Below are 27,500 nucleotides of genomic sequence, written 5' to 3' on the forward strand. Positions count from 1 at the left end.
CACGTTCCGCGGCCAGCATTTCAAGTAACATTTTTCTTGGCCGCTACTCCATAAAACATAAGCGTGAAAACACCAAACTAATAAAAGTTAAGTTTTGACGACAAACGCGAGCATACAGCAATGAACCATCCATTTCTATCTTTACTTTAAAAATGAGATAGTTTGCTCGCTTTGTACAACATGAATAAGATGGAATAATCGCGAAATACTTAAGATGGCGCGAAGTTATATTTTGAAGTGACGTTTTCGTTGACGTTGCCGTAATCTGTAAGGTGCGCGCCCGATGCAGACAAAAAAACACCAAGGAACGCACCGGTCTATTTTCTTATTATTTTCTTGAAACACTCACAGTTTTTCAAAAAAGCAATGTATAATAGAACAGTTATTAAATTCGGGTTTTGTGATTTCCAAACAATCAAATTCTTGTCAAGAGGAATCGGCTTAGGTCTTCGGCGCAATTTTCACCACAGGGACTTCACTTCCTGTGTCTTCCAATAAGCGTCACGAAGTGTCCCCTTGCTCTTCTGTCCGACTTCAGCATCACTCGTGTCTCTGAATACAGACAAGAAACGTCACAAAAGTGTCCCCAACCCTAAAGTGAGAATAAACAGCTGCATTTACCCTAAGCTAAAAATAACGCTAACCTTTCCTCTTACTTTATTGTTGGAAATAGGTAGCAAGTGCTTAGATTTAAGGGACCCTTCGTGTAGGAGTGAAAATTAGGCGAGAATCTAATAACTTGCATTTTTAGACATAAGTGGCTTAGGAGTGTTAGAAGTGCTTTGTCAATTATTTGCCTTCCTAGTTTCTTTGCTTTTTTTTTTTTTTACGTCTCTCAAATTTAACATCGCAGCTATTTTACTGATATGTTTTCCGAGCGAGTACTTTTACCGACCACGTGAACGATCTTTGGTGTGGGAGATCGCGAGTTCAAATCCTAGGCGGACCAACACTCAGGGTCTTTATAATATTTGAGGAGAAAGTGCTGCCTTAAGCAATTTCACCTTCAAATGGTTAGACTTTCAAGTCTTCTCGGAGAAAGACTGTAAACCACACTATCATTCAACACTATCATTCAACACCGTGGGACATTCAAGAACCCACGCACTGTTCGTGAAGAGTAGTGGGGAGATCCCAGGTATTGTGGTTTGTTCTCCCGAGGGTAGGGTAGGTAGGTAAGATCAAATATGGACTTATTGCGGCTGCTAGAGGCGCCTTTATGGGCTAAAGTCCGATCTCACCCCAGAAAAAGGATTGTAAACCGCCATGACACTGTATGCGATGTGAGCGGTATATAAATGTATCACCATTACCAATGATTACAAATGAGCCCCCCCCCCCCCCCCCCCCCCCCCCCCTCCCCTTTTCAGGGGAAGAAAGTTATTATACCCGCTCTCTTTTAAGCCCTTTCCCCACCCTCCCCCACTTATTCTTCATAACCATTTAATTAAGGATAGACTATATTAATCACGACAGTAACACTTTATTTGGACTTATCTGGTATAGTTTATTCATTTATTGGAAGACGTGATTTGGTTCCCGCAAGTGAATAAAAATATGTTGCAAATAACCTGTACTACAAAGTGTATAATATCACTCAAATCTCCATATTAGACAGTCATTACCCTGGTCCAAAACACGAAGTAAGGAATCTTAACTCTAGTCTGTTTTTCTCTTCCTTTTTTGTTTTGCTACCGGTAAGGCATCGCCTATTTTAGCAAGTAATTTAGTTAATCATATCGTCCATTGATTTAATTCTAATTCACTATCTGAGGGGGCGACTTCCGATTTCATTTTAACCCCACCTAGTTCCCGGTGCAATCCAGACTCTATAATTCCTTAGGGCCGTGGGGTTTAAATGGCTAGCTTAAATATTATAAGTCTATTGAAACATTTAGATGAACTTCTTATTTTTTAAACTGTAATTGGATTGATTTGCTGGCTATCAATGAGACAAGACTACATGGTAGTTTTTCTGACCTAGACAAAGTTTAGAGAGTTGAGGGCTATGATGTGATCCGTTGTGACAGGACTGTTATAGTAGATTTGGTGGGGGTGTTTGCTTTTATATTCATTCGGACATAAATTACGTTGTCCGCGAGGATTTGGATGATCAGCTTCTGGAAATCTTATCCATTGGAATTCGTAAGCCTTTATCAAAACCTTCTGTGGTCACTTTTTGGTACAGACCGCCAAACTCACCTTCTGATATCGATCTTCTTCCGCATCTTGACACAGTTAGGAAGACTAGATTCTGAACGCGTTGAACATTATCTTCTAGGTGACATGAATCGTAATTTACTATCTAGTGATATTATTCATACAAGGGCCCTCTTGAGCATTACCGAAATGTATGGTTTGAAAAAATTAATAGACCGATACGGCGGCCATTTTGATTTCTGTTGTTTCGAATAGCTATTATCGGATGCCAAGGGGGGCAAATACACATTAATTTGTCCCCTGAGAATTCCATAATGTCTTTCGAAACAATAGAAATCAAAATGGCCGCCATATCGGTAAAAAGGTCTATTGATGAGCCAACTCGAATCACACCTTCATCAAGCACCTTAAATGATCTTATTTTCACTAGTCATCAAGACAATCTTTTCTGTTCTGGGGTGTCTCAAGTTGGGATAAGCGATCACAGCTTAGTCTATGCATGCCATAAAATTCAATTCCCATTCGTTCAAAAGGAATCAACTTAAGTAATTATAGGCAATTTAAAGACTTAAACTCTACTAATTTTCTAAACGATATTTTGACACAACCGTGGGATGATATTAAGGAATTTTACGACCCCAATGATATGTGGAAAAATGGAACGATCCATTTGTAAGTGTTTGAGATAGACATGCCCCATTGAAAACTAAACGCACGCGGCCTTCCAAGTCTCCTTTGATTACTACCGTATTAAAAAAGCGGATGAACTTCAGACACCGGCTTAAGAGGAAAGCTATCAAAACCAGAGATCCCTCCACATGGAACCAGTTTTGAAAAACGAAAAATCAAGTAATTCAGGAAATTAAGTCCGCTAAAAAGGCCTACTATAAAATTGCTTTCAATAGTTGTGACAAAGATCAACGTAAAACCTGGAAAACGGTCAACGAACTAACATCTCGTAAATAAAATAAAACTGTCATAAATGAAATACAATACCAAGGACAAACATCAAAGGGTCAGTACGTTGTTGAATTATTAAATACTTTCTTTACTGAAATTGGACCTAACCTTAGCCGAAATGTTGAGAATATTGAGACCACCTATGAAGAATTTCCTTGTGCATCTGACAAGGAGTTCGTCTTTGAGGAAACAACATCGGCACCGATATTTTTTCTTTGCTCTCAAAACTTTGTAAGTCGAAGGCTACAGGACTAGATAACATTTCAGCTAAGTTGTTACGGGAGTGCCCTGATTTAATTGCAGAGTCTCTCACATATATTTCAGCAATCCCTGTTAACTGGTATTTTTCTTGATGAGTGGAAAAGTCCGCTAGGGTTACTCCATATTATTAAACTTCTGGAAAACGCATTGATCCCTCTAACTATCGACCAATATCAGTAATCCCAGTCGTGGCTAAAATATTTGAACGGGTAGTGTATGACCAGTTATACCACTGTCTTACTGAAAACTCAAGTGAAGCTATGATCCTCGCAGTTATGAACGCAATTTTTGCAATTGCGTAGAGAAGCCTGAAAAATTCAGGACGTCAACGGGGTTTGAACCCGTAACCTCGCGATACCGGTGCGACGCTCTAACAAACTGAGCTATAAAGCCACTGACGTCCTGGTGTCCCCAGGGAACAATTTTAGGACCTTTACTTTTTCTATTACAATGTCTATATTAATGACCTGCCAAATTGTCTGTATTTTTCGCAACCTAGAATGTATGCAGATGACACCAGCCTCACCTTCGCAAGCGCAGATTTAAAACATATTGATGTCTGTCTTAACTATGACTTAAACAGAGTGTACACATGGCTATCAGCCAATAAACTGACCTTGAATTTAACAGAAACTGAGTTCATGTTAGTTGGATCGAGACAGAAGTTATCCACATTTCCTGAAATTCCTTCTTTCAGTATAAATGACCATCCAGTGAAGCAGGTGTCATCTAACGAAATCTCTTGGTGTGCACATCGACCAAAATGTCATATACAGAAAATTTGTAAAAAGATTGCTTCTGCTTTGGACGCAATTAAGCGAAATCAATACGACATCTTTTACCTATTAATATATTAATTAATGTATATGACAGCCTAGTTCAACCACATTTTAATTACTGTAGTGTTGTTTGGGGCAACTGTGACAGTGGACTCTCTGAAAAGCTTCAGAAGCTTCAAAATCGTACAGCCCGTATTTTATTGTGTGCCAATTATGACTCTAACATCGACGAAATTGTTCCGGGCACTGGGTTGGCGTAAACTCAAATACCAAAGATTGGAATCAGCTGCTGTTATGATCTACAAATCTTTAAATAGATGACCCCTGAATATCTGAATTCTAGATTTGTTTTTCGAAACGACGTAACATCGTATCGTCTTCGTATTTTCTTATTTACATCATACCGTTCTTTTGGCAAGAACAATAAGGAATACTGAAAATAAATTGGCTCTTCCACAGCCCCGCACCAATTATTTAAAGAAGAGTTTCTCTTACAGCGGAGCCGGGTTGTGGAACAACCTATCCAGTGACCTCTGCGCAGCAACATCTTTACGTCACGTTAAATTTAATCTACGACTCCGCAGATTTGAATGGATTTAACACGGTATCCTTGTAAAGCAGCTTTTAGTATGTAGTTAATAGTATTTTAGGTTAGTTAGTTAGTTAGGGATAATTTTAGTCAAATTAAAAATTTAAAAAAATGCGTTTCGCTAATTTAAATCAGCCCCCCCCCCTCTCAAATGAGCCACCCCCTCTCTATTAAGACCCCACTACCTCCCTCTCAAACGTGCTTGAAATAAATAACCCCCCCCCCCTCCCTTCCTTCCCGGAGCATTGACGGTATCTGTTTTTTTTTTATCTGAACAGACTGGGTTGTACTCTCCTTTATCGTTTGCCTTAGCCTTCAGGAATTCCTGGAGGCGTTCAGACAAGGATTTTGCATTTACCTATCAAAGTGGTGGAATTGGGTGGATGTATTGATCGTCTTGATGTTTTGGACGTCTTACGGGATATGGATTTTCTCCTTGGTCAGATTTGGGTTGAAATGGGAACCTCAGGAAAATGTTTTCATTATTGCTGATGTATTCTATGCTGGTGCTTCTGTAGTGGCTTACTTTCACTTGACGCATGTTTTTCAGGTGAGGTTCAAGGAGAAATAAAGACTTGCTAACTTTCATTAATTCGCTAGGGAGCAGAGATGGCGCTATGGGGAAATCACTAGCTTCCAACATTGTGACCTGGGTTCGATCAAGAGTGAATCAGATAAGAGTCTTGATCTTCTTGGCCCTGCACAGTAACAAATGGATTTATCTTTTATAAACATTGCGCACCTAACAAACAAAGGCCGCCAATTTTAACCAATCAGAAGAAGCCATGTCACGCGTGACTGCTTCTTGCATCTTTTTTTTTCAGGGACATGACACCTGATTTTCGCGGGAACGGGTATTCTAAAAATAGACTCATTTGTAGACTTGCTCACAAGTCGAGCTTTTGAGCGCGACAGAGAGCGCGGAGCGCGATCATCCTACCACACCAGACCAGAAAACCAAGCGAACGACTTTGAGAAAGGCTAACTCATTTGCGACTGTGCTGGGAAGCCAACTCATGCCATAACAACACTCCTACCTAATTCGCTCCTGGGATATTACATGGTCGGGCGAGGATAGGAATTTTCTCTTCGACTACTGATTAAAAACACAACTTGTTTTATTCATTTTCGAAATGGCGAAAACGTGGTCACCAACCGCTCAAACACGCATGTTCATGTATGACATGAAACAACATATAAAAATCATTACAATGTCAAATTGAGACATAAATAAATGTAATACAGAACAATTATATTTTATTGCAACAAAAAATTATCTTAAAATGAAGGGGAAGGTCGCTTTTTATTGGCGAATCGTGCTAATTACCATAACGACACCTATATCCTCGCATTTGAAAGGTAAAAAATAATTCTTCAGTGGACGGGGTGAAATCATGACATTTTAGTAAAAGGAAAAATCCTAGTATTTCACCATAAATACCGTGTCCCTGACGGTTGCCCAGTAATGACAACTGCATCAAGAAAAAATTATCACATATATATTTCCCAGGTGCATTCAACAATGGGTCCATTGCAGTTGTCACTGTACAAGATGCTCAAAGATGTACTTCGTTTTCTGTTCATCTTTCTCTTGTTGTACATCGCATTTGCTACTGGAGTGGTCAGATTGTACTCCTACTATGTTTCCTCTCAGCGGGCGCTCCACCATCCAAATAGCACCAGAAGCGCTGAATCATATCATCCATACGCCAAGTATGTACAATACTGAATTGGTAGCTAGTTTTCATTCATTTGTTTATTGTTATAGAACAACTGAAATGCAGTTTTCTATTGGACGAGAACGTATCACGCGACGCGCCCCAAATCTGTACAACTTCCCAGGGCGAACAGAACTCACTAACTCCCTAGGGAAACAACAGCTTGAACCTTGGATGTGAACGTGATCAGGACATGCGTCTTGAAAGCGCGGCCAATTTTTGGGCGCGTCCACCGCGACCTTCAATGAAATTCGGAAATCTGAGTCATTTTCAAGTTTTTTTAAAGTCATGGCCACGACAAAACGCTTTCAAGTACGAAGTGAGAAAGTAATACGGCAACTGATACGAGACAAAAGTTGAAAGTAATTGTTACTCATTTGTATTTGAGATATCTGACTTACAATAAACTTGTAAGGATTATACTCGTATAATTTAGTTCGGTTCATTTTCAGTTGTGGAGTATAACAAAACACTTAATGAATGACTGGTCCCACGGGTAACAGTGAGTTTTGTTTCCTCTCGACCTCAATGTTCCACGAAAAACATTGGATAATCATTGGACCATCAGTGGACATTGGACTATCATTGGATCAGGAGATCCCTCTCAAGGAGTAAGGATTGCGCAGTTGGTTAATGCGCGGCCTTCTGTGCAAGAGGTCCCGAGTTCGATCCCTAGGGATCTCACATCGTTGCTTCGACACCTTTTTGCATTCTGTGTAGCTTTAGGTAGCTTTAAATACCCTTAAAACGGAGCACTGACGGAAAGAGGGGTAAAAGGAGCGCACTGTCGGCTACCTAGGAGAATACCTTCTAGAAGGTAAAGGAACTTCCGACGTTAAATAATGTGTACCTACCTCGGGGAAACAAAACTCAATGTTGACTTTTCCTTGAGGCTAGTTAATAACTGCTTATTGTTGTATCGACCGATTACAAAACAATTCGATTCACTTAAGCAAAAGCGTTGGTTTTGCTATAGCTACTGAATTATTCGAAACCATAGATGTAAAAAATCAAACAGTCACTTACGCATGAATTTCCAAAAGGGGGTTGCAAGTTGTATTTCAAACAGCCCTGAAGCCGGCGTCACGGCTTTTAGCTGCGTGAAACACAACAACAACAACAACACAACAACAACAACAACAACAACAACAACAACATAATCATTTTTGTACACACGAAGTTCACGTTGTTCATTGAGACAAAACCATAACTATGTATATTAAAAATTACAATAATTATGTACAGAATTAGAGCGAGTTTCAGTCGAGTGTCGTAAAACCGAAACCAAGTAATTACTTTAGCCAATCAAAAAGGAGGTAGACAGTCTAGTGAACCAATCAAAACTCGAAGTAATTACACGCAGCCGACACAAAGCGCGGGAAAATGTGCACTCAAGAGCCACGATTGGTTTTGGTTTCACTTCTGATTGGTTAAAAAAGTCACTCAGAGGCACGAGAACTTTGAACCAATCACTGAGCGAAGTAATGCAAAACCAAAGCAATTCGCTAATTCTCTGCTATGTCACTGCGTTCCGCCGCAGAGAAAACGTTTAAGTTCTAATCAGCAGAAAAGGCAACAACACGTGTTTATTGGGGACGAGAAAAAGCTAACATACAAGAAATATAGTAGTGGCGGAGAAAAAACGAATTACATCACTGTAAACTACGAGACTAAACGTAAACAGCATACTAGGAAAAATAAAAAAAATTGGTTTATCAACGGAGTTGATAATGTAAATTGACCACCACCACTTTTAGAATCTCTGTACGGTGGTCAATTTACATTATCAACTCCGTTGATAAACCAAATTTTTGTATACTACTTCCCCACCGACGCAGCACCACAGTTTCTTTAGAAACTACCCCTTCATTCATAGGAAAAATTAAGCTCGGCAAGGTGCGAGCGGTAAAACTGACTGTGTCGAGTGACTAACGCGAGAGGCGACAAGGCTTAAATACCGAGATGTGGCGTAAAATCACTAGAGGATCAAACTGCGGCCATAAATGCAAATTCCGAACATAAACACATTTACTTTCGACACTCAATTAAAAACCGCTCTATACAATATTTGCATTTGTAAATTCGTAGGCACATGACTTTGTAGAACTCGCCCGCAGACCAGCGCGACACATTATTTATTCAGGACGTAGTTGGACGACCAAGCTCCCAAGTTGTTCTTAAAGGGACACAGTCAGCTGGTGCGCATGTGCATTAGATACCATATCTCTGCTAATTTGCATATCACGACAACACGGGCGCATCCGGTCGGCAAATCCTCAAACATCGTGATTCGAAGTAAATGTACATCTTCCTTGTTATTGTGGAGTGTAATTTATAGCAGAGCATTAATTTTCTTTAATATCACGGATAATTTACCGATGAGCATGTCCAGGGAAGGCGAAACGTCTGTGACAAGTGACACGTGCGAAGTGGAAAGGATCGAAGAATCAGTGGAGCTCGAGGTGAGAAACACTCTGTGATTTTGATTTGCTTTGCTTTGGCTTAATTGCGTTTTAAAGTTTCTCTACTTTCAAAATTTAGGAACCAAACCCATGTAATTGCAAGAGTGCTTGCTCGACCCGAAGAAAGGAGGGTTCAACAAGAGGTTGCCCTTGTCGAGGAGCGAACCGTTTATGTATTGACGCTTGTCGGTGCGGGAGGCCTTCTAAACCCTGCCAAAATAAGGTGAGATAGTTTAACTAACAAAAAAGATAATTCTTTCATCTTTACATGTAAGTCTTTAGGTCGATTTCCAATTGTGTTAGTGATACTCGAGTCACAAGAAAATGGTCAAGGCATTTTAAAGGTATTTCGAAATGTGGGTATCAACATTACGCAAACCAAACTCAACATTATTATTACCCACGATTTTAGCTTTGTTGTCATCGAAAATTACGAAGAAATTAAAACAACTTGCTAGCGTATGTTCATTATTATTTGAAATTAGAAGCCTTCTCATAGACATAATAATTTGTTGTTGAACAGGCTAATGCTGCGAACCCTGTCAGGAACAACGAAGCCACTCAACGCCCAAGCGAAGAGAATGAGCGTGTTGCTGAAAACCAACAGGTCAAGGTAACATTTCAATCATTGCCCCAGAATTTTCAACGCTTTCAGTATACTTTGAATTACAACCGTGTTTTTACAAATCTCAGGACCTCGAAAGGGGTACGATATATGACAAAAAAAAATTTGTCACAATCAGGGTATATAAGGAACTTATATTTTGTATGTGTTTTTATTATGTCTTCATCTTCCTGTCGAAACTCGGGAGACCGGCAGAAAATGTTGACTGTGTTGTAAAATGCTCCTGAACTGGTCACTATCCCTTATGGCTGTGGGCCTTCAGGTTTTTGTCAATCTTCTATTATGCTATAGTTCTAGATACCAATACCCTACTAATCTATATTTGTCACATAAATGAACAAGAAGGACGGACTGGAGATGCTATGGATCTGCTCTTGATCTCAGATTCTAAGATTGTTATTCCAAATAAATGTTATTCTATATAATTTGCAGGATTTCATCAACACACTTGACTCAGCAACCATAAAGAAACTATGTATCAGAAGCCTGAGACGGGGAATTGGAAGTCTGGACTACATAGACTCCTTGCTTATTATGGAAGATGACCTGGATAATGCTAATGATGAGGATGACATTGCTGAGGTGCACAGTCCTGCAGCTGAAGCTAGGGATGCAATAACTCCACCACCCCAACCCATCCCTATGCAGAGACAAGGACCACGCCCCGAGTGGTGTGTATGTGGGAATTGCCGCAACATGCCCTTGGAGGTGGAGAAAGTGTGCTGTATGAAAAAAAATTGTGATGCGAAAAAACCAAGATTCAAAAAACTGTGTTTGGACCCTGATTATCTAGAACTGTCTATAAAAAGTAGTGCTGATATCAGGAATGATAGGCAAAACAACAGCACTAGAAGTTTTAGAAAGGCAGCTTATCGCCATTACATCCTTGATAAGCATGGTTATTTGGGCAAGGGAAGGAGGAAAGTTGCAGCATCATGTGTTGTGTGGGAAATCCGTGCACATTATCCATCTTCTACAGGCATTTACATGGGTTTCAAGGAGCGTTGAACACTCTTACTGTACATGATATTGCTGGTATTAACCAAAAGTGAATGACGACAGAATGTGTGATAAACCAGCTAAAATTATGTATTTGATTTATGAATCCTTATTACAGCCTTTTATTCTACATCAACAACCTGTTTCCTTTCATTACTAAATTTATAGAGAACAGAAGGTACAATAATAATTATTGTACTCTCACAAAGCAAACGACTTGCTGTGGTGAAGGCAATCCATGAAAACTTTAGCTAGTGTTATTTAAAATTCCGCACTAAAATACATGTAGTGGCTAAAATGTAGGTCATTTGTAGCCAAATTAACAGAAAATCTAGGAGGCGTTAATAGTTTAAGTTCCTTTTTTTCAAAAGATATGTAATTTTGCAAATAACCAAAATCCAATTCATAAACTGTGATGGTAGCACAGTTCTTGGTATACCTTATGCAAATCCTGAGGGGAAGGGGGGTACTCCCACTTTCAAGTGACAGGGATGATTTAAACCCCAAAAATTGCTTTGATCATCCCTGTCACTTAAAACCCAGAGTACCCCCCCCCCCCCTTTCCTGGGGGGGACATTTTCATTAATAACTTATTCCTTTTTTGTAACCTTTTTTTATGTTTTTCTCACAATTCCTTAGAAGATACAGGAGCTGTGTGGGCAATGGTTGGCGCTATTCTCTCAGGGTCATTTTCAGATAGAGACACGTGTCTATCTATATGCAAGACATCTTCTATCCGGCGACGAACAACTTTGGCCATGAGGATGGGAATGTAATCATAATCCTTGTCTACTTTTATGATCCGTGTGTTCCACTCTTTGGTGCGTTGATTATATTTCCTGCTATATCTTGCTTCTCCCCCTTTCAATCCCACGGCAACTGTTCTGTTAAGATGGTAATTCCAATCTATAGCTGCGAGTTGCTTTCTTGCCTTGTAAAAGCTGTACCTGTTACAGAGATAGGAGGGTGTTACATGGTGACAAATAGATTTGATTTCTTATTTCTCGTCTTCAAAGATGTTTCAACATGAGAAGAGAAATTTATAATTTCTATACATACATACATACATACATACATGTATGTAAACCCCCTCCTGGATTCAACAGTTACAGTTGTACTTTGCTTTTGAACTTACAAAATTATTGTTATTTAATTATGATTATTATGATTATTATTATTATTATTATTATTATTACATTCTAAAAATACATTGGCAAGAAAACTAAAGAAATTCGAGAAATTCAAGTTTATCTACTACTTGTGCAATAAAAGTAACTGAACTAATTACATACTTGTAAGAAGTTCTCTTTGCAGCATATGCCAATGACATGCTGTTGAGGCATTCCAAAGATCCTGTGTGCCTTTACAGCAATAATAACAAAACTACAATGAGGATACTATTGAGGACTTTAATGTCTTTGTCTTGCAAAATATGCATTCATGCTGTGGCTGAAAGGAAACTAAAAGTACATTTACAAAAATAAACATCAGCTGAACATAATTGTAATATCACCATGTTTTCATCTAACTAAAGCATTTACCTGAACTTCACATAGTACTTGAAGCTATCTAGTAGAGATGGTTCAAGCACCATTTTCTGTAATACTTCAAAGTCATGGTCCCTCCGGTCAAACCAAGGTGGGTGTTCTTCGCCTGGCTCCATTTCTTCATGGTCGCATCTTCCCGTGGTCCATTCATGTTCATTACAAACATGATGCATTAGGCTTAGCCATTTGTCCTATGAAATAAGCCAATAATATGTTTCACTGTCGTGATTAGGTAATTGACACATGGTGACAAAACACTTGTTCACTAAAGGGGAATATTAGTGCACATGCATGGGCTGACCTTGACTGGCATTGTATGGCATGAGTCATAGACATGAGGAAACCTGCTGCTCTCAAATAGTTACTTTATTAATTATAACTTTCTACCTTCATTGCTTCAAGGGCCTGGTTGGTGTCTTCACATTTTGATGCAATTGAACAGCAATGCCAGAAGTGGTTTATTATTTGGTTTGACCACTTTCCCACTTTATCATTACCTTTGGTACTGGCTACCTAGAAAAAACAAAAACACCCATAAGGGGTGTTTTCTATCAGTCATGTCACATTTGGATTTTACCCCCAGTCCCTGTATTGGGGTGGGGGGGGGGGGGGGGGAGGACTTAAGCAAAAACTAATTCTCTACTATTATTCACTATAATAAAGTTTCTGGCTATCATTCCCATTCAAGGGGTTGAAGGAAGGTTAATACACTGAAGCACCTGGAATATTTAGCAAATTCGTTTTTTCACATTCCACTACCTTTTGTATACTCTTGCGTATGCTTTTGGCCTTGTGCCAGACATCAAGGGAGTGGAAGAGGGTCTTGAATTCATCAGCTAGGCAAACACACAAGCAACAATAAAAGGCAGTAATTTTGTACAAAATCGGGTTTTAACTTTCATTTGAGGGTCAGTTTTGAAAATTTGAAATGATGAAAAAACATCACTGACATGAAAAATAACAGCTGTCATACTTCAAAATGTATGTAGATTCTCTAATCCAACATCAATGTACTTTACATCATTCCAACAGAAAAGCAAGAGTAACCCTGGGTATCCAATAAAGCATTTAAATTTTTCCCTTAAACAGCAAATGAGCATTTTTGAACTTTGAACCTGACAGGTATCAATATGCAATTTGCAAAACAACCATCTATGAAGAAGCCAAACCTGACATAAAGCTCGCCATACAATTTTGAACTTACTCATAAGCTTCTTGATAGAGGATGATGCATCCGTGCAAACTTCAATAACATTCAAGACCCTATGAAGTCTTTGTAGACAGTGGTTCAAGGCCTTCTTTTCCATTACACTTGATTTCAACCCAACATGTCTTTTGTCCAGAACTTCAATTTCAATAACATAACCAGTGATCATCTCCATTACGTAGTAGCAGAGATTTTTGGCTGAAAACCCAGGAGAGTCACACTGGCCATCACCACAAACAGTAAGGTCCTCAGTGGCAAATTGCGCCCACAATTCCTCTCTCATATTTTCCCACCATTCATCAATGACAGGGGCACAATACAGTTTCTGGACTCTCTGAAAAGTTGAAGCTGAAATGAATTTGAGTCCTAGGTGCTTTGCAAATTTTTCAATTTTTGAAAAATTGTTCCCTGACGTGAGAACTGCAGCTGCTGTTTGAAGGTTATTGGACAACATGCCATTTGCATCTCCTGAAGTACAAAACCGTCCCTTGTGCCCTGATGGACACTTCCAACGAATTACTGCACAAGTGCCACACAGAGAGTATTCAACAGTTGCCACATGAATGCATCCTGGATACTTGCATGGCCCTGCAAGCTGCTGCAGTAGCAAATCCAACGAGCAGATTACTTTGGTTCCTTTGACATGGCCAAGTTCTTCTTTATAATGAAATTGTTCGTCTTTTCTTGAAAAGCGTTTATGAGGACCATACTCAGGCTGGTGCTTTGAGACGAATGGTTGGCTTATCTGCACAAAAGCCGTCTGGGTCCACACTGATAGAGAATCTGTAGTTGATTTATCTGACTGTCCAACATGTGATGTTGACAGCTGCTGGACTGACAAACTTCCACCCTCCAGAGGCACGGCTGACACTTCTGTGAACTCCAACACAGTTGACTCATCCAACTCATCAACTTCACTCTCAGAGCCTTTGTCGTCTCCACTAAGAACGCAACAAGCACAGTATTAAAGCCAACAGCTACATAATCCACAATGAAACAATCTTCTAATAAAGAAAACAGTATATTGTTTGGCAATTTTATTATACATATTCAAGAATATTGTTACATGTATGAATGCAATTGAATATCTGTAATAATTATTCTTGTGTCTTTAACTATTTCTTTGTTTTTCTCCTATCTATCTTGTAGAATTATACTTACAGTGGTTCAAATTCACTATCACCACTGTCATCCTCTGCCATAGTCAGGTCTTCATTGAGTAGCTTCAAGGCATCTTCGACATCACTTGAGATAACATTAAAAAAAAAAAACAACAACAATGTCATGTTAGCTATTTACAATATTCAAGTGCCTCCATCATTACAAAAAAACATTTCCCAAAATCAAAAACAAGACTTACTTTCCAAAAACTAACTAATCCTGAATGACGCCTTTACAGAGCAGGGAAAGAGAAGATTTTTTAACTCCCCAACCCCCCCCCCCCCCCCCCCACCAAAAAAAAAAAAAAAAAAAAATGAAATAAACAACGATAATAGCAATAATTTTCCCACAACTACACATCTGACCTAGCTAATTTGTTCAGCCAAAATGGTCACTTGGTTGGACATACAAACAAATTATCAATCTGTTGCCAAAAAAATTTGATACTTGGTAAAATTCGTTGTGTTCTTCTCAAATTAGCCAGTGGAAAATAGATTAATCTGGCTCACTGTTCCTCCAGTCAGTGTTAAAGTAACTGCTGATGAATGCCATTTACTGTACAATTGTTTACGTTACTTGTTCACCATGTACCTATCGCAACTTTGTTCTGACGATGTGGTTGAACTCTCACTGTCACTGATGTCATGATCATTGTCACTTTCATGGTCAATGATTACAGTGTCATCAACTATCTTGCAAGATTCGTTTACAGCAAGCGGACTTTTGGAAGCAACACCAGTAACATCAATAAATGAGTGTGACCTGTAACACACGATGAACCACAAACATTTAGTAAAATTCATTACAGACACAAGATAATAATAATTATTATTATAATAGTGAATACTCATTGTTGCTACGTGCCACAAAAAAGTGTTTTATGGAAATTATGTTTATTTTGATTGCATTTAGCCAATACTTGACTTTGACGGCATAAAAATTCCATAAAATCCAGATTGCTGAACTGGCGTGCCCCTCACAATAACCAGGGATTTGGAGTATATTATATGTTGAATACAACTGGGTAGTTCAAAGATGTTACAAAATTTAGAGCATGCAATTTTCACTTACTCTTCAAGACTGCCAGTACTTATGAAAGAAATATCACGAATATCTCTGCCTTTTCCCAATGGAGTTGAAGTTAATGGACCTGGCATTAACATTACCAAAAAAAAAAAAAAAACGCGCGTGAGGTCGTGAGGTATGCAAATCATAAGAAATAAACATGAATAATCTCAGGTGAGAAGTCGCGCTCATACGTTTGCACGTACCCTCTTGATCTTCGGAATGTCTCGCTCTTTTGGCTGGTGTGCGAGTCTCTTCCATCGCATTCAATCTACAAAAAGTGAAAAAATGTTCAAACATTTCTGTCCAGTATAAATACCACACATCCGTCTAAAATACAGAACGAGCTGGTACTCCTACTCACTCATTTTCTTGCCTTCGTCTGAGCTCCAAACCGAGCAGCCATGAAGCGAAGACCGAATCGTTGCCAAAGGATCCATCCGCACGAATCTTTCTCCAGCTTGAGAAAACCCGATTTTCCAAATATATGGAATGGTGGTTGACTCTCCAGTGTTTCTGATTGATCTGCCTCGTTATTTTCGTTAATGCAGGTGATTTTTTCCGCCCGGCGCCTTCACGTTTCCCTCCTCTTCTCTCATGTTCCATTGGATACTTGATTCAATCCGTTTTAGCCAAAGACCAGAAAATAAGTTTAAAAGATGGCTAACATAATATTCAAAAACAGGTTTTGAGTAAAATATCGAAGATCAAATGAACCAAAAGGCACGATTGACGCAGATTTTGTCTATGTCTACGACGCGTAATTTTGATTTCGGGTTGAGGTAACCTCTTTTCAAAAGTAACAAAACTAGTGTCCAGGCCAGCGCGGTCTCAAAGCTGACTGTGTCCCTTTAAGTGAAGCTATGATCTTCGCAGTTATGAACGCAATTTTTACAATTGCGTAGAGAAGCCTGAAAAATTCAGGAGTTCAACGGGGTTTGAACCCGTGACCTCGCGATTCCGGTGCGACGCTCTAACCAACTGAGCCATTTCATCATTGATTCATTCCTCACGGGACCATTAGAACCCACAAATGACCAGCTCCCAACGTCAGTGGCTTCATAGCTCAGTTGGTTAGAGCGTCGCATCGGAATCGCGAGGTCACGGGTTCAAACACCGTTGAAGTCCTGAATTTTTCAGGCTTCTCTACGCAATTGCAAAAATTGCGCTCATAACTGCGAAGATCATAGCTTCACTTGATTTCATATCCGCAGTTCATATATGATTCATTTCATCTAGTAACTCAATGAGTAAAGCACCCGTCCGGTGTTACGAAGGACTCTCTCTGATTATGCAGTTATTCTTTCGCCTGGCGCCGAGTAACTAATAGGGAGCTTACGCAAGGATGACGTCCTCTACACAACTTTGGTCAATCCACTTCGTTGTCAAGACGAGGACGGCAAAGAAATGTACCAAAATGCAAGATCCTTTGTTTTTGTTCATTAAACCTATTGTTTTGTGGGGTTCTCGTAGCCGTCGTCGTCGCCTTACGTAAGCTCCCAAGTTTCCCACGGGCGCATTAAACCTTAAAGAGGCCCTCTCTGTGCCAATGGGGAACAAGGGAACATCACTAACTTGAACTGGGGAACAGGAAAACAAATACAAAATATCTTAGGGAACAAGGGAGTACAAACCATTTTAGGGATAAAGAAAAGCTGAAAACAAGTTTGGAAGTAATTTAGGGAACAAGGGAACAAAAGTACAAGGGAGCAAGGAAACAAGGACCCCGCTGGGAGGGTCTCCTTAAAAGTTTCTTTGTAACTCTAACGTGTCTCAAAGTCTTAGTTGATGATAGTTTATGCACATTTTATGCCAGTTTTTAAGGGTCACAATTTAATCTGCAAAGCTCGTTATCTTCTCCTCCAGTTGAGAGTAGTATCAGAAAACGAACGAGTGAGCGCAGCGAACAATTGAGTTTTCTGATACGAAACGAGTGAATGAAAATCGTACAAAGCATTTTCCATGCTGTAATGTGTTTATTCCATAGGTACTGAGGTTTTTTTTCGTGGTAGTGTTTGAAAGAAAAATTTATTTCGCACAAATGGAGTGGGGCGATGAAAGCAATAAACGGTGGTTTAAAATAGTCCAATCCACAATTTATTCAATAAAATTTACAACACTTACTGTGTTTAAGGTATTCCAAAGTAGTCCAAAGTGAACAGTGTTTTTAGTTCGCCGCTTCTCAAAGCTACCGGTGATGTGGGTTTATTTCCTTGCTTCTTTAGCTGTTTTTGTTTGGACTAAGGAACCTCTCTGGTTTTCTCAAATACTAGATCGTTTGTTATGCTTGCGGAATTGCCCTTTTCCTTCAGTTGACGTTCCAAGCTAGCCACTAAACTTCGAAGGAAAGTCGGCTCGTATTCATTGCCGTCTTTAGTGCGGACGGAGATGATAAAAATTGGTTGATGTATTCAGTATCCATTTAAAATTTCCTTTCTTCGTCCTTCGTTTTCAAAAGTCGTTTAAGCAATCGTACATCTCGTTCGGTTTTTTTGAGCGGCATTTCTGTTTTCTTGTTCTAAAATAAATTCCTGAAGTGAGCAAACAGAAGCAAACCTTCCCTAAGCCATTTTTCAAAGCGTGCGCCTTTTGTGCAACGGCTGTCGGATGACGTTCCAGTCGATACGTTCATTCATCACTAGTGAAATTTCGTCGTTCGCGTTGCTGATTGGACGAACGACGTTCGTACGCGTGTTCCTGCTTGGCTACATTTGGAATCAGTACGAATTTTATTCACTATGATTTTCGTGGATAAATCTCAGTAGCTATGAAATAAATAACATTTCTCTCGGATGTAATTATAAATACATGTTCAGGAAAAATAAAGAACCAAATATGGTCAGTTTTGGTCAATTTTCTGCATTTTGGGGGTGTAGACAACGATTCTTAGTTAAACATCTATACTTGCATGTACAGAATTGTTTCCTTTAATTGTACTTCAAATTTGTTGCCTTCGTGGCATTTATCCAAAATGCATCTCGCTTTGTACATTTCTGGACATTTAAAATTGCAACTTAATTTGATATCCTGCATAATTCATTCAACTCATTCCCAACATTATTGTTTTCTTCTTTTTCAGTCGAGAAAAGACTTTAATTGCATTGTTTTGGTTTCTGCTGGGTAATGTAGACGAAGAAAAAATACCAGTGGAAGACCATGCGTTTCATCTCACATCTACGTTCGCCCTATTTTTTTTCATGATCTACGTGGTCTGTATGGTGATTGTAGCGCTGAACATGCTGGTAGCAATGATGAACAACTCCTTCGAAAGAATTATGGTAAGCACCTGTTGAGTTCATCGCAACTTCACACTTATGTTCAGGTTTGACCCTAATTAGATGCACGCCCAATTTTGACATCCAACACGTCCTATTAGGGTAACTGCAGTTATTTATGCTTACTTGAGGAGCAGCACTGCTGGCACACTTTGTTCCGTTAATTATAATTGATTGTTCGTATTCCGAGGCACGAGCTAGTTACGTTAAAGATGGGGGAAGAGCAAGGGACACTTCGAGTCGCTTATACTAATGCGTAGCTCCTCTGGACATTCAACGACTTAGGGAAGATCTTTCATCTCTCCTAATTTCATTTACCGCGTTTCCATCTCAGGGATTCATTTCAATAACGAGAATGCACCGTTCCGACAATTTCAGTCCTAGAAGCACAGCGGGACGATATTGTTGACCATCTGATCCTAGTTTAATGACCTGGTCTCCATGAGTCTCCTTTAGTAGAGCATCCGAACTAGATTTGGCTCCTGCAAAGGAGCACTCGCTCAAGCTCAAGGGTAGAGCATCCACCTAGTAATCGGAAAGTTGTCGTAGGTTCGACTCCTGCAAAGGGGCACTCGGGTTTTTTTCCGAGTATCCCCGAGTCACCGTAACCACTAACAGCCGAGTGAGTTCTTAAAGGCCCACCTTCAACCGATAGGGTTTCAACCGTTTGTTTTTGTTAAGCGGAAATTCACATTGCTTATGGTTACGATCTGACTGGATGAATTTTATCAGCTTTGGCGGGATTATCATATATGAAAAATATTCCACGGAACGCAATGCCTGTAGGGTGAACGTAGGCCTTTAAACACAATGAGAGAATACTGTATGTGTTTTTTTAATCCGATTCATAATTCCGAAACGGTACGGTTCGGTGAGCGGCAATGATATGAGCACTTTGCTATGCTATGCTATGCTATGCTATGCTGTGCTGTGTTAGATAGATAGATGAGATAGATAGTTTAATGAAAATATTACTTCGCAGCCAAGAGGCTGAATTGCATAATACTTTACAAATTTTACAATGATACACAAAATATATTATGTTAAAATACATGAGTATGAAATACTACAAAATGCTAAAAAATTAGAAGTCCGTACAATAGGCTGATAGCTAATCAAACGCATATTTACACACTGTTGTCGAGATTACGTGAAACAACTTAAAGCACTGTTCCTCGCGCTATGCCATGCTATACTATTGTTGACGTTTGCCGGCTTTGTCAACCTCCCTTTTTAGGAGGACGAGGATATTCAGTGGAAGTTTTCAAGAACCCAGATGTGGCTTGAGTGGATCGACAAAGGCAACACCATTCCCGTTCCGCTGAATATTTTCTACCGAGTCCCATACTTTGCAATTAAGTTTTATGGGTGGCTAAAGCAAAGTAACTCGACGTGTTCATCATGTTGCACTCCGGTAAGAGTTTCTCTCCACAAAGAAAATTACGTCAATGTTGAAAAATTCACTCGAACTTATTTAATTTCTACCAAATTGCACTCGAAATCATGTGATTGCCTATAGTGATTTTACGCTGGTAGCCGTAACCACACCCTTAGCCTGCGTAGCTGGCGGTTTTGTCCGAGCGAACGATCCCCTCTCGTCATCTCTCGTTTGTTTGGCTCCGCCGATTGATCTTTCGTTTGGAAAAATCCAGGGGTCAATTCAATGAAACGTTTACAGTTGTAATCTACAAGTCGGACTATTGTATTTACAAGCGCAGCGGGAAACGAGTTCAATAAAAATCGTTACAAGTCCAGGTTACAAGTTTCCGACTTGTAATTACAGGTGAAGCGCTAGACGTGTAAAATTTGAAATTATGCCAATTCAGTAAAACTTTTTACAGGAGTCCAACTTGTTTTCTTCCATTCCCCGCTTGTAAACTACAAGAGGAAATTGCAAATGGAGAGTCACTTGTAATCTTCGAAAGGAACTTGTCGCTGGCTTTATTGAGGGGAAAACATATTGTCTTCGAGCGAAGAAGAGATAGAGGAACTGTTACGAAACAGAATTAGACGACAGCCGCGAGATTTTGAGCAAAGACGGCCTCTTGACCTCCAACATCCACGCGAACTCAGACAGAAGTTCCGGTTTTCTATCGAAACATTTGAACATCTGTTAGAGGCAGTGGGTCCACAATTAGAACACAGAACACGGCGCAACAGGGCATTGACGGCGCGACAGCAACTATTAGTTTTCCTTCACTTCCTTGGTACGAACTCATTTTATCACGTAATGCATTCGTGCCATGGAATTTCGACTTCAACGGTCTGGAATGTCATAGACCGCGTTACACATGCAATACTCAGTCTACGGCGAGAGCTTATTTGTTGCCCAAAGCAGCCGCTGAGAATCGCATCAAAATTCCGTGATATAGCTGGTTTCCCTTGTGTTGTACGTTGCGTAGATGGAACCCATATCTTGGTGAGTCCCCCGGCTGGTGATGAAGATGCATACGTGAATCGACATCATTCCAAATCTCTCAATGTTGCCATGGTTTGCGGGGCAGATTACTCGATTTATTTCTGTAGCAGCCGATGTCCTGGGAGATGGCACCACTCGCGAGTCCTTAAAGAGAGTACACTGTGGACTGCATTTGAAGAAAATGCTTTTCCCTGGAGCAGTAATTTTAGGTGGCTCCGCCTTCACGTGCAACAGCTGGCTGATCCCTCTTTTCAGAGGGGATGTGCAAGGTGCTCATCACCACCCCGCTTTGTCTCTCTCCTTCTCGACCGTCCGTCTCCAAGTGGTCCTTGGTCTCCCTCTCGCCCTTCGACCCTCCGGCGTCCACCCCAAAGCTGTGAAACAATCATTCTCATCTTCTCTCCTAAGTACGTGCCCCAGCCAGTTCCACCTTCTCCGTCTTATCTCGCAGCTTATGTTGTTGGTTTCTGCCATTTCCACCACTCTGTTCTTTGATATTCTTTGCTGCCATCTGATTCTCAGTATCCGTCTCAGGCATTGGCACTGGAAACTGTTCAGTCTTCGTTCATCAGCCTTTGTGATCTTTCAAGTTTCGCAACCATATAACAGGACTGGTCGAACTAAGGTCTGGAATAGGCGCATCTTGGTTCCTCTTCCTATTCCTCTGGCTGCCCATACCTTCCCTAGCCTCTGAAAGACACCACGGGCCTTCTGCAGCCTGTTCCTAATGTCTCTACTGCCTCCACCCTCTTTGTCCACGGTAGCTCCCAGGTATGGGAACTCCCCAACATCCTCCACTTCCTCGCCATTCACCGCAATCCTCTCCCTGTTGATGGCATACTCTGTCCTTAGTGTTTTACACTTTCTCGCATTTAGTTTAAGGCCCACTCTGGCTGCTTCCTCTGTCAGTCTCCCAGTCTTCTCATGCAAGTCATTTAACCTGGATGACAGCAAGGCGATGTCGTCTGCAAATTCTAAATCCTCCAGCACCGTTGTGAAATTCCATCGTATCCCTCTTCTCTTATCTGCTGTTTTCCTTTTCATGATCCAATCCAGGGCCAGTAAGAACAAGAATCCTGACATCACACATCCCTGCTTAACACCGGACTTGATCTTGAACCAGTCTGACGTTTCACTTCCATCAATGACTGCGCACTCGAAGCCCTCATAAACGCCTGCAATCACTCTCACCATCTTGCTTGGTATGCCATAACTCCCCAAGATATTCCATAAGCTTTCTCTGTGTATCGAATCAAAGGCTTTGTCAAAGTCCACAAAGTGTATGTATAGGCCTACCCTCCACTCATTTGCCTGCTCTAAGATGTTTGTCAATACAAAGATCTGTTGTGCAAGGTGCTCGCCTCCGGTTTAATGAGGCGCGCAAGAAAACCAGAAGCGCCATAGAGAGAGCCAATGGTGGTATCAAGAAGAGACTTTACATTCTGTAAACTGGCATAAGGGTCCTAAGTATAACAAGAGCAGCTGAACTTATCCAGTGTGCAGCAATACTTTACAACCTTTGCATATTATTTAACGATTATGGAAATGATCTTCTGGAGAACGAAGATCTGTACATTGAAGACGATGAGTTTGCAGAGCATGGGAAGGGGCAAGAGGGCAGGCGACAGGAGCTACTGCAGTATTTTCTGTGAATCTGAGTGAGACAATGTCACAATGGGAAATGGACTAAACGACACTGAATACAGAAAACCGAGATTTCTCCGTTTACTAGATCATTAAGTGCAAAGACTACATTATTTTATGGTCTTATGCTTATGACGACCCCTTAAAACGCTAGATGAAATGAGAAAATTGACAGAATTTAAGTTATGGAATTCACAAGAAGATGATGGCCTTCGAACAAGTCAGTTAATGATTATCGTTTAGTTTTGTTCCCCAAGACCCTTCTCCGATAATTAAACAATGAGATCCACCAACCTTTGTAAACTATTTATGTTTATTAACGGCATGATATTTTAAGTGATACAACTCTCAAATAATAAAACGATTTATTGACTTCCATCATCTTGATATAACTTACACAAGACTTAAAGTCTTTATATGCATTGACTTATACATCGTTTGGACTCTCGAGATCCTTCTTTAGCTTCTTTACTTCATGGCATAACTTGGTGCACTCCAGCAGTAGCTTCCTTTTCCTTATCCGTAGGAATGATTGAAATCTTTTTTCCCTTGCTCGGTATAGTCGTACTTTTTTTGAAACCTGACGAGGATGCCAAAAGCTTGCTCTCCTTTGGTTTGGGGATCGGTTTTGGAGGGCATGTTCACCGGGGAAGCAATATCATTAACCTTTCCTTCATTAGTGATGCATGTCGCCTCCTAGCCCGGTTTACAAGCTAGTTGCTAGTAGATTAGAATCTCCAAGTGCCTCTGCCCACTACTCACTCAGATCGAGAGATAGAGTAAGAACTAAGACAACTGCCACAAATAGGTTTGGTGACTTTGTCACAAATTACTGACTCGACGTAATTACTACTAGTACAACTACTACTACTACTACTACTACTACTACTACTACTACTACTACTACTACTACTACTACTACTACTACTACTACTACTACTACTACTACTACTACGTTTCGATGAATACATCCCCTGGTGTATCTAAATGAACAAAATATACGTTTATCATGAAAATCAAGCTTTCTTTTTACGCTGACAACAGATCACTAAGGAAAAGTTAGGTTCTGAGTGTACGAAATGATTAGCTTGCAAGCAAGATCTTTATTTGGGAGCCCCGATAGGCGCTCTTTACCCGGTGTCTGCAGACCGCAGACTGCAGACTGCAGAGTGCAGAGTGCAGACTGCCTACAAATAGCAGTGATAAACAGTATTTAAGTCTAAGCATCCATTTCAAATATCACTGATAAACAGTATTTAAGTCTAAGAACCTGTTTTAAAACGGTTAGCTTCAATAATTGTGATTTAGGGTTAGCCTGCAGTCTGCAAATCTCAGACACCGCTCTTTACCTTGCACTCTGGCGATGGAGATAGCGGACGGCATAATTTATAAATATTATTGTTCTATTCTAAAATGGCTAAAAGAATGCGTCAACCTTCGCTTCCGTGTGTAGTGCAGACTACTACTTCCTTCTCAAACACAATTTCCGAGTCTTCCACCTTCACGGGCTCCAAGTTAGCGCTCTCCCGTCCAAGGATATCAAGTACAGTTTCATCAAGCTCAGAGAGTTGTCCACTTCCTCCTGCGCCAGTCTTCTTGGACTCACTGACTCTTTAATGGTACTTCGGCGAATGTTTGCCCAAATAACATCTCGCAGAGTTTTAATGCTGTCAACGTTGGCTCCAACGCCATTAATTTGGCTCAAAACTATCGTTTTGTTTTCCCTCACGAGGTGCGCTGACGGTAATTTTTGTGATTTCGACAACATGACATAAAGATATCGAGTAATTCTTTAAAATGGAACTTATTTTGCACTGAACTAATTTGCACTTGTAGTAAACAAGCACACTCAGCGTCATTTACAATTGTATGGCTATAATTGTAATTTACACTTGTAGTAAGACTCGTGCTATACGTGCAAATTCCAGTGTTTGAAATTTTTTTCTTGAATTCTTGTATTTACAAGCTGGACTTTACATGCGGTTTCTACAATTGTAAATTCTTTTTTTGAACTGACTCCAGGATAATGAACGCTGTTATTGACAAGGACCAGCTTAAATGGTTTTAATGGCGTTATGTCATCGCAGCCGCCATATTCCGTTGGACGAAAACAAAAGATCTCGCATCAGCTACTTTTCTTGTCCACCAGCAATTGTACATTATTTTATCCGTTGCGATCACACTGAAGAGAAACACAGTGTAACACTAATGTTGACTCTACTCTAGTGTCAACTCTCTGACTTGTTGAATCCCTAGGGGAACACTGAACAATAGAACTTGACTTTATACTGGTGTCAACTCTCTAATGGACCGCAACCATTATCTGTGTTTACACTAGCCCTTTTACCCATGGGTGAATAGCGTTTGTCCACGGGAAAGTATGTGTTTGTGAAGAAACTTCCCTAGGGTTATTTCCATGAATAAATAAAAAAAGAACAAAATAACTTCCCATGACAGTTCCTGTACTGAAAAATAGCCATTGACCGTGCCAAACTGAAAACTTCTTTTCATTTAATGACGCACTTTTTGAGGAAGCAAAATCACCAAAAGAAGGCTGCAACTGATCGCTTTTTCAAAAAACGAGAACAAACAAGCAAAAGAAAGAAAACAACAACAACAACTGATGACAGGAGCTGCTAACCGACTGAACCACTTTCTTGTGCCAAACCAGTAACCACGATCTTTTTGTTCTTCCGGCTTTTAACAAGAGTTGATCATTTACTCAGCTAAACAGAAAACAACTTGTTACTTAAACTAATTTTTTAACCTTTACAGGCGGTCAAACAGGTGAACAAGGAGGTATGTAAATGATCTGATGCTGAGCTTTTTGCCATTTTTTTTCGAGATAACATAAATTCGCCACAAGTTACAACTTCATGATCGTATTTTTAAACGTCAACTGCGGTAATTATAAGTGCTCCGTTTGTTTTTCATACTGATTGTTGTTTCACCTCTGCAATACGACAAGCAAAGTCTTTTTTAATGCAAACTTGTCATTATTGGTAGAAAATGGGTACGATTTCTTTAGGTGGTCATTGACAAAATTCCACCCTCCACTGATCAGTGGAGCATTTGCTTAAAAGGGGCTTGACCCTTTTTCCCACGCTGTCTTAATTTTGCCACAACATCCGCCAACTTTTCCGCCATATTGATTTTGGGTTCACGTCTTGTTGTTTTCCTGGCTACACAGCTATGATGCCGGGGTACCAGGCCTCCGATTCCGAGAATGCTTATGATTTTTTTTTAGGTTTTTTTTTTTTTAATCCGACCGACCGACCCAATATCAGGAAACGCATTCGACGGTAAACAAAAAAAAAAAGGGTATGGCCTTATAGGGAAAAACGGTACCCGAGGTCTTGAGTACGGCCCAACGCCTCTCTTCGTTCCGTTCAATACTGTCACTTCTTGTTTTGCAACGTTACAGCGGAGATCGTCGAGAGGTAAGGAGAAGCCATTTTTCCCAACGTAGGTAGCATCGCAAGGGTTGTTGAAACGGCTAAGATGTATCTCTACTGATTTCTTTTAAGATGTACGAAGACCGAATACAGACCATGAGGTATCTGGTTGAGAAATACCTGCAAAAATAAAACTCAGAAGCCAATAGAAGACCCAAGGGAGAATTTCAATAAAGTCAAGCTGGAGAAAAGTAAAGGCAAACAAAGCGAGAGGGAATTAGCAAGTGGAAAAACTGGCATACTTAATGAAAAAACAAAGCAACCGACTATCAGTCGGGAAAAGACTTCCGAGAATGATGCCTCTAATTTGTATAAAGCCCAATCAGTTACGGTCTCTGTACACCAGCCTAAGATTCAAAATTGCAAATGAATGTTCATTTATATATCCGTTGCACAGACATCTAAGCAGTAAAGACAACCCACAGACTGTTACAAAAATACACCTTTACAAGATAAAAAGAAAAAGTGCCGAGGAACCCGCTAAATGAAACCACGGGGCTTATGCGAAATTAGGTTTCCTCGCGATTGATAACGAGGAGGAGTGGTCATAACGAAAAAAGCAAGAGGCAGGAGGACGAGAGCCAATTTTATAATAACAAGTAATATATATAAACATTAATATCCTTTTATGATTGAATATTTTGTAATAGAGAATTGCTTTTAGCTTATTAAGGTTGCAAGAGATTGAGAAGAACTAGAGATATCTGAACTTAGATCATTAAAAAACTTTGGGCCTTGAAAGAAAACAGAGAAGTGACTTATATTTGTTCTGGATCTACCGCTCAGTTTTGCAAAAACCTTAAAAGATTTCTTCTTTATCGTTAGTGGCATCAAATTCTTCGAAGTATTTACGCTTTTGTATTTTTGTGGATAAATGTGTGTGTGTGTGCACTCTTTCGTCTTTTTAATAATATATTGTATTACGTCCCAGTGCTATCTTAAACTTAATTTCTTAGTCTAATTTGAGGAAGCCCATAGCTCCATAAGCTCTTATAGTTTCTTTATGGGCTTCCTCGCCTTTTTTACAATTTGTTGTATTTTCTTTATTAAATCGGATACATTATATGTAATCATGGCAAATAAAACCTTGAAACCTTGAATATGGTAAGCAAAAAGATTGCGCGTTCCTGGTGTTATAGCTACGGGTATGATTATTCAAGTAAAATAGAGTATC

At 39.9% G+C, this 27,500-nt stretch overlaps 3 protein-coding genes across 4 annotated transcripts in view; 2 read left to right on the forward strand and 1 right to left on the reverse strand.

Annotated features, from left to right (window-relative positions):
- The window catches only part of LOC138029527 (short transient receptor potential channel 6-like), a 42,727-nt gene that overhangs the window by 14,531 nt on the left and 696 nt on the right, over positions 1–27,500 (forward strand). Inside the window, exons 3-8 of the mRNA XM_068877239.1 lie at positions 5,028–5,299; positions 6,260–6,462; positions 18,613–18,811; positions 20,046–20,222; positions 25,647–25,670; positions 26,399–27,500. The exon at positions 26,399–27,500 is cut by the window's right edge and continues 696 nt beyond it. Coding sequence (XP_068733340.1) covers positions 5,028–5,299; positions 6,260–6,462; positions 18,613–18,811; positions 20,046–20,222; positions 25,647–25,670; positions 26,399–26,458 — 935 coding nt within the window. The 3' untranslated portion in view covers positions 26,459–27,500. The remainder of the gene's footprint in view (positions 1–5,027; positions 5,300–6,259; positions 6,463–18,612; positions 18,812–20,045; positions 20,223–25,646; positions 25,671–26,398) is intronic.
- LOC138029537 (uncharacterized) lies at positions 8,648–10,689 on the forward strand. Of its 2 annotated transcripts, none has more exons than XM_068877250.1 (4): positions 8,648–8,929; positions 9,009–9,152; positions 9,453–9,542; positions 9,987–10,689. In XM_068877250.1, exons 1-4 carry the CDS (start codon positions 8,672–8,674, stop codon positions 10,560–10,562), a joined length of 1,068 nt encoding a protein of 355 aa, XP_068733351.1. In that variant the 5' UTR covers positions 8,648–8,671; the 3' UTR covers positions 10,563–10,689. The 2 variants fall into 2 exon arrangements, with proteins under 2 accessions (XP_068733351.1, XP_068733356.1); XM_068877255.1 differs by having other exon boundaries at positions 9,453–9,536.
- LOC138029518 (uncharacterized) lies at positions 11,167–15,453 on the reverse strand. Its single transcript, XM_068877233.1, has 8 exons — positions 15,060–15,453; positions 14,469–14,552; positions 13,305–14,248; positions 12,860–12,936; positions 12,488–12,613; positions 12,095–12,291; positions 11,846–11,914; positions 11,167–11,500 (listed from the first exon to the last, which is right to left on the reverse strand). The coding sequence occupies exons 1-8, from the start codon at positions 15,317–15,319 to the stop codon at positions 11,179–11,181; spliced, it is 2,079 nt and encodes a 692-aa protein (XP_068733334.1). The 5' UTR covers positions 15,320–15,453; the 3' UTR covers positions 11,167–11,178.

This window comes from Montipora capricornis, chromosome 2 (genome assembly GCF_036669925.1).
Source record: "Montipora capricornis isolate CH-2021 chromosome 2, ASM3666992v2, whole genome shotgun sequence".
Taxonomy (NCBI): Eukaryota; Metazoa; Cnidaria; class Anthozoa; order Scleractinia; family Acroporidae; genus Montipora; species Montipora capricornis.